The following is a 14,297-nucleotide window of genomic DNA, read 5'->3' as shown; positions in this document are numbered from 1 at the left end:
TTTCTTTGCACCTTTTGTTGCCAAGGTTGTGTTTTACGAGTATTTGGCTATTGGTAGTGTTTGGGTCCAATTAACTTCAATTGGGTCAGTCCATAAATGAGTTAATTACAAACTCCCAAAGCAAGGTTTAACTCTCCATTCAAGTGCAAAGTCAGTCAAAGGTCCAGTCATTGTGGCAAGCTCATTTGATTTGAGGCTCATTTATCTATTGGGTAAAGTATAAAAACCTTCACTCTCCTCACTCTACATTCATTCACATTAAGCCTTAAGCACTTAATTCTCTTGCATAGCTTTCTCTCTCTAGAAACATTGTACTGACTTCGACACCGGAGGGGCCTTCCTCGTCACAACCCTCGAGGCCAGTTTACGTGTGTTTGCCAGTCATAACTTTACATGTATATTAAAGTGAATTATTGTGCTGCAAACTCTTTTGCATCCCATTTATTTCCTTTTTAACTATACAATCATTGCTACAGGGCATTATGACTTATGAGTATGTTGTTGCTATGCGAACCAAAGTGATGAACCACCGGAGTCCCGGACTAGTGGCGGATCTTGAAAAATTTTCTTTTGGGGGGGCAATAATTTTTAGCATAATTGAAAGATTGTTTTCGTCATATTAAGTCAATGATCTGTGAGAAAATTTGATTAAGTGGACAAATATAGTACTGTATATAATTGTGATTTGTGAGAGTAGTTGTAAAGAGGAAAAACGTTAGACTTTTAAAGGGATTGGAATTGGGTTTCTAGGTAAAATTAAAAAGAATTCAGTCATACTTTGTAAGTAGTTTATTGGACTTTTACATGTTCATTTATGTTGATAATTTTTTTTCCTAATGTACGCCCCTTCTGTAATCCGCCCCTGACTCGGACCACTAGTTGCTACACGAGTTATCAATATTTGCTTCTTGCAATAATCATATTTAAGACCACCATTATTCATATTTCTTTCTTCCATCACCCCGCAATTAATGAATGAGGAGTCAATGTAGAGAGGCCAGAAGTCAAAATTTTTATAGACTAGAGTGTTTTTTTTTTCGAAAGAGGGAAAACCCGTACAATAAAAAAAACAAATCAAACAACTAAGCGTGGCAAGACCACTCCTACGATATCCTCATGGAGAAGGGAAGAGACTTCCAGTGGTGCAACATCGAAAAATACCACCTTCTTCCTTTGGATGACCCCTAAATTAGCTAACTTATCAGCTATGTTACTTCCCTCATGATAACAATGAACAACTCGGACTGACCAACTAGACAAATTTAATAGCAAACGAACACACTCTCCTCCTTGGATTGCTGGATTCTTCAAAGCTTCAATAATACATGCTTGATTGTCCAATTGTAGCTCAAGCTTGCTGACTTTCAATCTTTCTCATGGCTAGCTCGAATCCCAACTCGATTGCTAGCAACTCAGCTTTGTAAGCTATACAAACTCCAAAATTGACGGCAAAACCTCCTAGAAACACACCACTGCTATCTTGCAGAAGGCCTCCACCACCTGCTAGGCCAGGGGTGCCCTTCAGTGTTCAATACTGTCGATTTCTCTTCGCTTTATCCCTGCATATAGTGATCATCCAGATGTATTCTACTTAGCTTCTAATAAAATCCCCTGTATAGGTAGGAATGTCAATACCTCTGCCAAAAGTTGTAGAGTTCCTCCATCTCCATAAATGTACTCCATTGCCATCATAAGGTAGTGGCAAAGCAAGTAGGCCATTTGTCGTCAAACATTAAGCCATTAGCTTCCAAGTTGTGAATTACCGTCTTATAATTAAGTGTCCGTTTTTTTTTTGAAAGAAACAATAGCCAATGATATTATTAAGTAAGATCCAACTCCGCCAAAGCAATAATACATTGAGGGGAACGGACTACAGCGAACAAGCTCAGAGTTACCTCCGGTTTCCCACCTCAGCACTAGGTGAGCCACCATATTACATGATCTTTTAACATGAGCAAAAGAAGAAAAATTAAAGCACATGCTATCATTTCTAATATTATCATAAACTAGGTGAATAGGAGTCATTCCACAGCTTGGGATCTTCACCGCATTGAGAGCATCACTTTCCACTTCAATTCGATCAAACCCAAGCCTTGTTGATACCTGTAAAGCGTATGGAACCGCCATTGCTTCAGCTACCTCCGGAGAAGTAGAGTGAGTATTCTTAACCGCGGCTGCCAGCAGCACACTATTCGGATTCTCACCTTGAAACATGATTAAATTCCTCCCTCTCCAAGCAGTGCGGCCATAGAACTAACCACTTCTGCATCATATTTCCAAGTTGGTTTTGTACTCACTGTAATGCCAAATTTCCTTTGCAACAACACACTCAAATAGAGTGTGATAAATTGTCTCATTCACACCACTGCACATATTTGGCAGGTAGCGTCAGTTGTAATGTGACGATACCTTAGTCGATCTTTCACTGCCATATTCCCCTTCACGGCACTCCAAACAAAATGCCTTAATTTTCGTGTTCCAAACAGCCCGCCACACCTCATCGTCGACCTCAGCATCACTCACATTATTCGGGAAGATCTTTCGGTTTTACCTTAAATCACAAATTTGGTTGTTGACATATTAATGAGGAAAAATACATAAATAAATATTATTAGATAATGTTTGTTTAGTGGGATAAAAGAGGGGGATAGGATAAAAGAGGAGGGATTTAACGAGCCTTTTGTTTGTTAAGAGGGATGAGAATTATGAGGGGGTTAGGAGGGGGATTAAAAAAAAATAGGGGAGTTATCACTCCAAATTAATACAACTAAGGGGGTGGTATCAGAGGGGCTTGACCTAGTTTCTCAATTGAGAAACATTGATGTTTCTCAAGATGGCAAAATTGGTAAATATTTGCAAAGTTACCAATATTTTATTGTTTTTTTGTGGCTGACTCACCATCTTCTTTCTCCTTCTTCAACCTTTCTCATCTTCTTCAACCTTTCCATCATCAATGGCTGACAAAATCCAACACCATAACAAACACCACTAACACCATCACAAACCCCATCCCCACCCCAACACCACCATCTCTGGCGGCTTCGCCGCCGAATCTAACGAAAACCCCTAAGAAATATGTATAAAGTTAGGGCATAATTAACCCCAAATGGTAGGTTTTTGTCGATTTTGTGAGTTTTCCCTCCTTTGTTAAAAAATTCCTCGACTTTTCAGTCATCTATTGTTGAAAAATTCTCAACTTCCATTGTTGAGGAGAGAGAGCGTAAGTGTGTTTGTGGGTTATCAATTTGTTGAAATGACACAACTAACCTTGCTAATTTGAACAAAAATACGAAAATGCCCTTTTGATAAACATACAATGTTTCTCATGTTGAGAAACTTGTATTTTCTCGTATAAGAGATGGGGATTAAATTTAATGGGTAAAAAACATTTCAATCCTTAATGAAAGACATAGAAGAGAGTGAAGAAATGGTTAGTAAGGGTAATTTGTATTTTTATTAATATTCCAATCTAATCCCAACCTATACCAAATAATGGAATACACTATTTTTATCCTTATTTATCTATTAATTTCACCTTATCCCATTTAATCTCATCCCTCCAACCAAACGCCCCATTAGGGTATAAATGTCCTCATATTATTTTTAACAGTTCAAAAGAAGTGGCAATTAATGGCAAATAAGTAAATATGCAATTTATGATCTTTTGAGGCAAATAAGTAAATAACAGCAAAGTTAACGGCTGGATGTTGACCCAGGTAATTCAAAACCATAAAACGAACTTTCACTCTAGTTACCAGTCAAGTACTCAAAATGATTTCTGCTGAAGATCTATGGAGAGAAAAATACAGGTATTTGATTCTGCAATTCACAGTGAAATGATCTGAAAGACAGTTAACATTACGGTGTACGACTGTGACAGTACAGACATCGCTTGAAGGTTTCTCTTCTCATTAGAGGATAATGTTTCTAAGAATCCTTGTGATACAAAACTTGTATTAAACTTTTTCTTTGGGGACTGGAGAAAAGCACAAGGATGACACTATTTGTACCACTATCTAGCCCTATTGATGTGATGGAACTCTTGAATATAGCTCATCGTTCACAAACTTTTGGATTGTATCAGAGTAGTAATGTGACACAAGATTAAAAACTGTGCTGTAGAAGCTTGGAGATCGAAGGCTTCAAAGTTCATCTTCTATATCATCATCATCGTCACTTTCAGCTTCCTTTTTTGAGCCACTGCACAAAACAGGAGAGATTAAAAAGGTTTCAGGAAGATGTAATAAAAGCACAGTTCCAGCAAATTTAGATGAGGGTTACCAAGATCATTTTACAGATAAAAGTGAAATATAGGTAAGTTCAGGTAAATTCATCATAGGGCCACTAAGTTCGAATATGTTCCAATAAGTTCATACAAATTTAATTTACTTCTAAACTTCATATATTAAATTAAACATAAATTGGGAAACGGACAGAAGACTTGGTCCAAAAGTTCAATAAGCATCATGACAAACACAATAAGGCCCTGTTCTTTTGAGTTTTTGGGCAGAGCAGAGCAGATTGAAGCAGGGCAGAGCAGAGCAGAGCAGAGCAGATTGAAGCAACTATTTTTAAGTACTATTTTTAAGCAGAGCAGAGCAGGGCAGAGCAGAGCAAAGCAACTCTAAAGAACGGGGCCTAAGTTAACTAAATAAAGTTGTTGACTATAATGGAAAGAAAAATTAGTTAACAAGAAATAACTAATAGAAAAAAAAAGGGTAATCAATATTCATCTAAGATAATCAATTCAAGGATAAAGAGCAATTTGTTCTCTTTAAGTAAGAAATGTGTGAGGCGAAAAATCAAATAGCCATTTGCAATGCACCGCCAAGAACCCTCAGACAGGATGTAGTGTAGTGTAGTGATTTGATTTAACAATTAGCTTCAAAAAGAAGATAGCGAGATTCTGTTGCACACCAGTCATCATCGTTGCTGTTCTCTCCCTTCCTCACCTTCGGTGTCAATTACCCTGCAACCTTCCTAAACAACCACACAGCATTTTTGTTTTACTGTATAGCCACCATTGCTACCCTTGCCATTCTTTCCTCACCCTTCTTAGGCCTCACTGTTTTCTCATGCAATGTGTTGATGTAGCACAGTGGCTTATATCTGGAATTCTAGTGGTTCACTATAACATATGACTCTATGAGGCACATAGTTATTGGCAAGGAGATAAAATTGAACCACCAAATGCCTAGAATAGGCCATTCCAGTCTTCAGCAATGATGATGTGAGCAAGACTGGCTATGGACACACCAAGAGAGAGGCATATCAGTGACAGGAATGAGGTAAAACATGGGGAACTGGAAGGGAAGGTGCCTGCCTTCTGGGTGATAAAATGTAGATTCATAGCGAGTAGGAATAGGATGACACAGAGAAGTTGAGAATAGGGTGATGATGGGTTGTGGAGCTGGGATATCCCTAGACGATGAGGGAAGTGATCAAGGAAGAGGAATAAGAAAGACCGAAAAGGGTGGGGTGTTTTTTTTTTTTTTTTGGGAGGGGGGGAGTTACCATTTCCAATTATCACATTTGTATTTTCCATTCAGTTCCACTCCGGATGAACACGCAATATCATTATTGTCAACCATAACCTTAGGATTCTTCTTTTCCAGATATGTTTCAAAATTACATCGATACTTTACATAACCAATAGTAGACGGTCCAAACAAGCCTATCAAATCTTCTCCCTCTTCCGTTTTTACTTGTCTATTTATAACAACCACCACCTGGATTATCCTAACCCCTCACATAGTCACATCTCTAGCTATGAAGCTTTTGATTGCCATTATTAAGGTTTTGTCTATTCTAAAATGAAGCAATTTGGGCCTTGGCAGCTAGGCTAGTCCAGAGTTCCAGTAAGAAGGAAATGCCAGTGAATTTTCAAAATTCAAAATCATAATTGACATAAGTGACGAAAAAACACAGGGAAAATCCCAAATGAGTTTAGTGTAATTGTATAGACATGGTCATCGAAGTCTAAGTGAATCCTGCATAGTACCACAACCCATTCATAGCTACTTGTAGGGATCTTCAATGGACATGTTACAAAAGTCCATCAGTGTATAAATTGTAGACTACAAAGAGCCCTAGTGACTCCATTATGCTTCTGGTAGTCACCAAATTCTTAAAATTATAGTCAATCTCCACTCTCCAGGGTCATATTTATTCAGCTCTATCTGCACAGAGTTGCAAATAGCTAGAATGTGCATCACTAGGGTGTATTCAACAATCAAACGAGATACAGAACCTATCTCCAAGCAGGAAGAACCTTATTAGTTACCCGTCCAGGCTAATACAAATGTTTCTCATTCACTTGCTTATAAATTGTGGAATTGCTACAAAACTACTTCACACACATGCTGCTATAATGTTTCAGATATTGGAGGGATAAAATTATTAATGTATCACAGAAAAGTGCATGGGAACAATTGCCCAAATATAAACCACTCCAAAAGGCTGCTAAGGGGATTAATCCTTGTGGTAGCTGGCTTGCTGCTGTTATCTCCGGCATCATTGTTTTAATATTTTACAGCAGATTCTAATCTGATAACTAAAACACCCATTCTTAAATGACTAAATGGTAGGAATATCTTCTACAATGTATTTGACCTTAATTTTGAAAAGTCAAAAGTGTGTGAAATTTGAAGCTGGGTAGCCTTGCTAGAGATCTTCAGCTGATGCTTGAATAGATTGAATAATATGCAGGATAAGGTACTAATATCTTTATGAATAAGACTATAAGAGTAAACCTGCTGGAATTTTGACCACTAGAAGACTAGAACACAGCTTGCAGCTTAGATATTATTTGTTGTTATTGTTGCTGTTCTGTGATTAAAATTCAATGTTTTTTTTCATTTCAAACGGCTAGACACTCATTCTCAAATCTTATCTAAGAACATCTGCACCACACTAGTACTTTTTAAAATCTAATGCACTCAGCTTCACTTCCAGAAAACTCCAAAGTTATTTAACATGAATGGATGAAGCTGGGCAGCCTGGCTTGAGTTTGTTGGCTGTTAAATAAGTAGGGACTACACTCCAAGTTTTCCTAGAACCAGGACTAGGACATCCTACCACTATAGCAGTACACTTATCAGCACTCTTTTTGACATTCTTACCAAAAATAAATTTTACTACCTCCGTCCCATTTTTCAGTGCCTGTTTCTCATATTTCACAATTTTAATGCAAATGAAGGAAGTATAAAAAACATGTGTGAAGAACATGGAAATAATATAAAATTTACTACATTTTGTTTTCTAGTGGAGAAAATAATGAAAAAGCATGAGTGAAGTACATGTGGGCACCAACTTTGAAGGGTATTTACGAAATTTTAGTATGCTAAAAGGTATAAAGTGGAGGAATGTAGGTAATTGTCCATAAAACAAAAATAGAAATAGACACTCAAGTTTGGGACACTAGAAAGGAAAAAACAGGCACTTAAAATGGGACGAAGGGAGTATTTACTAATGGTACAAGATATATCCAGGTGACGATAGCAATAAGTTCATAATTACCTAGTCTTTCTGCAGTGGTTGCTAAGATCCTCGCATAGCACCTTGCCCACAGCTCCAAGTTCAACAGACCCATTTTTTATCAACTCTGCCAACTGCAACACCAATGAAAAGTCAGAATGATCAATGTACAGATATTCCACATGAGTGGATTCAGAAAGAAGTGAACCAGAAACTTGCCTCATCTTCAGTTTGCTCCAGCAACCTACTCCATTATAATATACAGAAATTAGAAATCAATTTCCTTAATCCAACAGAAAATAGGTAAAAATGTTTGTGTCACCGGAACTAACCTTCCACAGTAGGATGATATATCTTTAGAATGTGCTCGGGCTTCTTGCTTGCCTAAAAGCACACATTAAAAATCCGGTTTCATTAAAAGTAGTTTAGAGACCATATAGGACATATACTGAGATATGCAGGTTTAGTTGACATCTACAGAGGCACACACCATTGAGGGATGAGGATACATGTATAGGTCCACAAACTATTTTTATTTATGTTTACCTAATATGGTAATTTGGCATAAGCCCACACAACCCCTCCCCCCCCCCCCCCCCCCGGGTTTAAAAAAACACAGCCAAACAGAGAAGACAGGTCCGCTAATGTGAAAAACATTGCCAAAATTCTTGCCCTGTATCGCTCTCTTTTCCCTTTGTGACAAAACATGAAAACTGCTGCTATTTTTTTTGTTTGTTCCTCTTGTAAAAGCTTTTGATGCTCCGTCCTTGAGAGAGATCCTGATACTATTTTTTTATTCAACTGTTGTTAAAAATGTTGATAATGAGAAAAAAAAGGGGGGGGGGGGGGTAGCTCATCCCCCTTCACTCAATGGGTAGATGAAAAGGTTGGAAAGTATGGTGTCATAACTCATAATAGCCACAACAAGAATGCAGAGATAAGGAAGTTGATTGTTGTTCATTCCAGTGGCGTAGTGGTAGTTGGGACTCTTGGAGACAAAGGTTAAGGAATGGAGCTTTCATACCAATTACCAAAACCTTTGTCCTAGTTGGGGGTCAACTACCAACTATCATTGCTTAGATAGAGATAAGATACTATTAACTGCATGGATGCTCAACATTGTCTTTTTTAAAGTCATTCAATGCAGGGTTTCCTCACATCAAAAAGGGGTTGGGTCCTTCAACTCGTTTTTCTTTGGGATGCATTTAGCCTCTTTTGCTATGGGACCTTTTAGTGACATTTAGGTTCAAAATGTCTAGGAAAAACCTATGATCCTATGAAATGGGATTTCTTAGAAGATAGATGCCTACCCAAATTCACTTGGATTATAACCATTGTAACTTCTCTTTCCATTCCATATACCATCTCCGTAAGAATTCTTCTCTAGAAATTGTGGCTTAATATAAGGTAAGGGGGCCCTCTTTCTCCCTTGTTCATTGTCATTGCTATGAAATTTTGTTTAGGCTGCTTCGATATGTTGGTGGAAAATTTTAATTTTTCTTTTCATTATAGAGAGATCTGAAGGTCTAAATTTGAGCCATTTGCACTTTGCTTATAAACCTTCAATGTTCTTTCATGGAGGCTTTAGTCTATTTGGTGGATGCTTAGAACCATTGCTTCCTCCTTTCATGCTTCCGGTCTCTGTGCTTATATTAACTCCAAGCCTAACATTGTTCTAATATATCTCATGAGATGATCAATAGGGTTGTTGATATATTTGGAGACTCTGGGTTCTCTACCTTTTGGTTATCTCTATATCCTCTAAGCAGCTTCATGTTGCTGATTGTGATATCTTTCCGGAGAACTAATCTCTAGAATTAGAATGTGAGGTTCAAGGCACATATTTTATTGGCCTTCAGTGTCCACTCTACCTAATTGTGTGCAAACTAAAGTGGTGGCGGTCTGCAGGCAATTCCTTTGGAGTGGTAAAGTCTATTATCCTAGTTGCTTAAGAATTTATTTGTAACTTCACGCGTTTTTATTTTTTATTTTTTATTTTGGTTGGGGGGTGTATGATCTAGGTGCTTAGGGAATTGGGTATATATGTGTAATATGTTGCAGGTAACTTGATAATCTATAGGTCAAATGAGTAAGCATGTTATCTTTAAATAATTTCAATAGAAGGAATTATCGTGCTCCCTTTGATGCCAGTTGATATTGGAAAAAAGTTGTAAGATCATAAAGAGAAAGTTAGAAGAAATAGGAGGATAAAGAATAAGAGGGTCCGGATATATATTCTAGGCATGTAACATAGCCGCTTTCCTAATAGATTATTATCAACCCTCTACAAAACAATGGGGACATCATGATAAACCTATTGGGATACAAAAAAGAGACAATTGATTTAGGTTGTTTATCAAAATCAATCAACAAGAAGTTTGCATACAAGTCTTTGTTAAACCAATGGAAAATACTCTAAAAGAATTTCTCTCTAAAAAAAAGGAAGCCCCAAAATTATTTTTCTCGTAATCATCCATCATATATGTCACATAAACTCTTTATTTTAAAGAGCATAAGTGAAGAGCAGTTGATAACCAACAAACATATATGTTCACAAAGAAAACCATTCAAAAATCACTGATAATTGTCAAATTTGAATATTGCCCGGTCGGGCACGCAACATATCATGGAAAAACTTGTTAAAAGCTGTCAACACCCCGCCCAGTCATACCGGGGGCGCACATAATCTCAGTAAAACTAAGACGATAGACAAAATCCTAACTTGTGCTCGCCTAACCGGACAAATCACAAATCAATTGATTTTGCCTTTTGATGCCACATTTTGCGTAATTCTCTTTTCATTAATACTATAATTATTATACTAATCCTTCTCAACTCCTGGTAAAATATAAATCTCATATATGAATCATAAGCACATTTATCTATATATATGTTCCAACAAAAATTTGCACCAAGTTACTAGGCAAGTTACGGCTTACTTATCCTAGGGGGTGCATTATTAAAACTTTAAAGTAGATGCTATTGGCTTAAACTTCAAGTGCAAAGAGTTAACTGGCATGTTCAGGTTTGGAACAAGCTTAATGTCCCTAAGCATACACTTCATGTGTGACTGCATACATAGTCAGCAATGTTCAACTGCTGTGAATGATTGGCTGCAAGTGAGTTACAGAGGATCTGACTTGAAGCTTATGCTTTAAAGAATTTGGAAATATATCAAGGTATTAGAATGCCAAGAAAGTGATGCTGTATGCCATAGCTGCTATTGTTTAAATGGTTTGGAGATCTAAAAATAAGGCTTTCTGGGATTTTGGTGCTACTAAGGAAGAAAGGACAGCTAAAGATGTATTATAATTTGGTCATTAATAGAATTAGAGCTATCATTCTCCATTAAAACTACAAGGGTTGACGGAGAGTGGTTTGCAATGTTGTAACATTTCCATCCTATGAAAATTTAGTCTTTTGATGTTTGAGTTGAGTTGAGTTGGTTTCTATCTCGTAGGTACCTTCCTGTCTTTAATCTTGGTTTGTTTAATGTATGGTTGATTGAAAAAAAAAAATCCTATAGTGATACATATAATAGAGTAGAGGGAGAGAAAAGGATGAAATGACACTAAGCTAGCAAGTACTGATACATACTAACTGTGAGTTTCTCCCAGTTGTTAACTTTGATCCACTCTTGTCTTTTGGAATCAACCTGCATCGAACAAAAGTAATAATTTGCAATTAGCCCAAGTCTCATTGTTCACCACGCCAAGCAAAATCATCCTCAAGATAACATATAAGTATGACTGGAAACTTTGAAAGTGAAGAAAAATAACAATAACATTGATTGCTTAACGGAGCTGAGTACACAAATCGCATTGTGGATGGATTTGTTGAAAGCAGAAAGGAAAGATTTCAAAGCCAATCCAAGACTCACCTTTTGAAGAGTGTAATCCTGCATCTTTTCACAAAGGCCATCCAGTAGTTCAACTACTCTTAGCTCGCTTACTCTAGAAGAAATTGCAAAATATAGATCATGCAGTTAGACATCACTTAATGGCTGTGAGCATAAGCATGGTCCATTAATGGAAAGAAAAGAGTCAATGGCTGTGAGCATAAGCATGGTCCATTAATGGAAAGAAACTTTAATCCCAAATTTCAAACCCTGGAAAAGAGGCCTATTTAATACCAAACTCAATCTAGATTGTTCATGTAGTTTAACTACTTATGGCTCGACAATGGGTATATTTCAACACTCTCCTCATCGCATGGGGGTATCGTTTTATCTCAATTTATCTCTCTCTTTCCCTAAGATACCGTGCATCTCCTCTGTGTTGCAATTAAAAGAGAACAGAGGCAGATTTTTTTAATTAATATACATAGCCTCATGAAAGTACTTAAGATAGATGATATGTTCAATAAACAATACATACATTTAGCAATTATCCTGATGAAACCTTAACCAAATCCAAACTCAGTTTGTAGCACAAGCTTGAAGATAAAATTTTAAAGTACAAGGGTTAGTTTGGCAAAGAGTCTGTGGGATAATACCTGTAATCAATCACTTTTCCTCTACGCTGTCCCTTTGAATCCAAACGATTTCTCAAATCCAAATGATTCCTTGGTTTCTCCTGAATCATATTTTTTTAAAAAAAAAACATTAAGTTTCATAAAGGTGAATATTTATTTTAATTTACATTATACAAAGCAATACTTCCAAGATATAAAAGTGCCATGACAAGCAATGAAGCTTGTATTAATATGATGTTGAATGGTGAACTCTCAACAATCAATCAATTTAACACATTTAATACTTTGTAAACCTCAAAAGTCACAATACACAAATTTTTTATTTTTTTGCAACTGGAAATATATGTAAATACATCTGAAGTGTTTTGAATTTTGATCACCAAAAAATGACAAGGAAGAAATCCAGGAGATTGGCTGGAGAGAACTAATAATTAACTACAAAAAATTCCGTACGTGCATACCATTCCATCTGAAGACTTGAAGTCAAATAATCAAGTGGTAGAGGTGAAAGGGGATAACAATGGTTCTGCAATTACCCAATTTTAGGTTTAATTAAAAAAAAAAAAAAAAAAAAAAAAAAAAAAAAAAAAAAAAGCATATTCTGTTGTCAAACTTTGATGCAAGGAAGAAGTGCATTGATAGGAATATAGGTTGCACGTGAATTATGGTGTACTGTTATGCTAAAAATTGAGTTACCACAACTGAGGATATGGATGGCCAACTTGCTTCTTTCATTCTTTGCACCCTATATCTCATATATATGCTCCGGAGATCTTGTAATCTGATAAAGTTCATGGAATCATATGGTTTCCAATAATAAGGGCATGCTATATCATATCATGTGTAGTCATAAAAATGGTACAGGTGTAAAGTGCAAGCCTAAACATAGTCCAAGCATTTAACACAGACAATATGCATAATATATAATCTGGATAATCTCTATCAAAATTTCTTGTCCAGTTTAGAGGAATGTTTGTGCTTGGAAACCGTATGTGCCTTATAACTTCAGCAGAGTATTTTTGCACGGATTGTAGATGCTAGGATCCTAAGCATGAATAATTTACCTAATTTCCTAATACTCCTAACCTCGCCAAGACCATGCCATGGCCAGTTTCATTAATTGACAAATGACAACAAACATTCATGACTTTCTTATAGGAAGCTGCAAAAGCTTCTAAGCATATAGATAGCTTGCTCACTCTAAATTACAAGTTAGACAGCTGCAGTACGGGTATCCCATATTCTCTAATCTTCAGATAATATCGTAAAGGAAGCTACATCTGTTTCTTTTGTCCATAAGAAACATACATCTATGACAATATTTCAAAAATGAAGCTACAAAACACCAATCAATTATGATAGCCACCACTTGCAGCACATACTTCTCGAATTCATCAAAACGATTTACGGAATCTTATAGGGTATGGGATAAGACAAGGCCGACAACTCAAACTTCCTCTCCTCTCATAAGACACATCCAACATAATATATTATAATGCCAATCAAAACAGCCATAGTTCGATTATATCAAGCTTCATATAATTTTGCAACATGAGTAATGGCCTAATGAGATTATATAGAATTGAATTCACATAAAACCAGAGATGAATAATGAAATAAAATTGAAAACATAATCTTTTGCAACCACAAATAAAGATCACAAAAGTAAGAAAGGATGAATTATGGGATGAATAAACAAGAAATACAAAAGAGTGATTTCGCAAATGCTTACATTAGCAAGGCCATGCTCCAGCTCTTCCTGCAAGATTGAAAAAACCGAAATTGAGAAAACAATGAAACGTTTGAATTTGTCATATTGAATAAAAAAAAGTAAGGCAAATGTCACAGATTGAGGCAAATAATGAAATGCAAAATTGCAGATCTACAACACTATGAATTGAAAGAGATGAATGAGAGAGAGAGAGAGACCGCAACAGCATGGCAAGCAGCGCATTTGTCGTCGATAGAAGCAGCGAAGGTTAGGATGGTGAAGAATGCGGCAAGCCATAACCAGGATGCCGCCATTGTTGTGTAAGCTTCAGATGTTATAGCACTAGCTATATTGTTGGAAGACTCACGAGTCTAGACTTGTATGTAGTGAATTGGAATTTTGGAAGTTGTTGAACGGCAAAAAGCTCCAAAATTAGAGTTGAGTCTCATAGGGCGTCTATTGGTCCACAACTAGCTCCGACTAAGGGCCTATTCTCATTGACTGAACTAAGCTGAACTGAACTGAACTGAACTAAAATGAATATTTTATAAGAGAAGGAAATTAGGAACTGAACTGGACTGGACTGAATTTCAACGTAAGAGAACAGGCCCTAAATTGAATCCAACTACATCGGTAT

The 14,297-nt window shown here is 36.6% G+C and overlaps 1 protein-coding gene across 1 annotated transcript; it reads right to left on the bottom strand.

Moving 5' to 3' along the window:
* Positions 1 to 3,763: 3,763 nt before the first annotated feature.
* On the bottom strand, positions 3,764 to 14,056 carry LOC145614120 (uncharacterized). The gene is made up of 9 exons (XM_081669120.1): positions 13,879 to 14,056; positions 13,682 to 13,708; positions 11,971 to 12,050; positions 11,357 to 11,429; positions 11,074 to 11,131; positions 7,809 to 7,860; positions 7,696 to 7,720; positions 7,519 to 7,610; positions 3,764 to 4,200 (listed from the first exon to the last, which is right to left on the bottom strand). Exons 1-9 carry the CDS (start codon positions 13,972 to 13,974, stop codon positions 4,143 to 4,145), a joined length of 561 nt encoding a protein of 186 aa, XP_081525246.1. The 5' UTR covers positions 13,975 to 14,056; the 3' UTR covers positions 3,764 to 4,142.
* Positions 14,057 to 14,297: the final 241 nt, after the last annotated feature.

Source organism: Chenopodium album, chromosome 25 (assembly GCF_948465745.1).
Source record: "Chenopodium album chromosome 25, dcCheAlbu1.1, whole genome shotgun sequence".
Classification (NCBI taxonomy): domain Eukaryota; kingdom Viridiplantae; phylum Streptophyta; class Magnoliopsida; order Caryophyllales; family Amaranthaceae; genus Chenopodium; species Chenopodium album.
Note: the sequence above shows the minus strand (reverse complement) of the source record. Positions and strands in the feature narration are given on the sequence as shown.

Coding starts and splice junctions, on each gene's coding strand:
- LOC145614120 (XM_081669120.1), bottom strand. CDS start 13,974: ATGGCGGCATCCTGGTTATGGCTTGCCGCATTCTTCACCATCCTAACC. Junction 11,132..11,356: donor AGGATTACACTCTTCAAAAG/GTGAGTCTTGGA, acceptor TGTTCGATGCAG/GTTGATTCCAAAAGACAAGA. Junction 4,201..7,518: donor AACCACTGCAGAAAGACTAG/GTAATTATGAAC, acceptor TGTTTTGTGCAG/TGGCTCAAAAAAGGAAGCTG.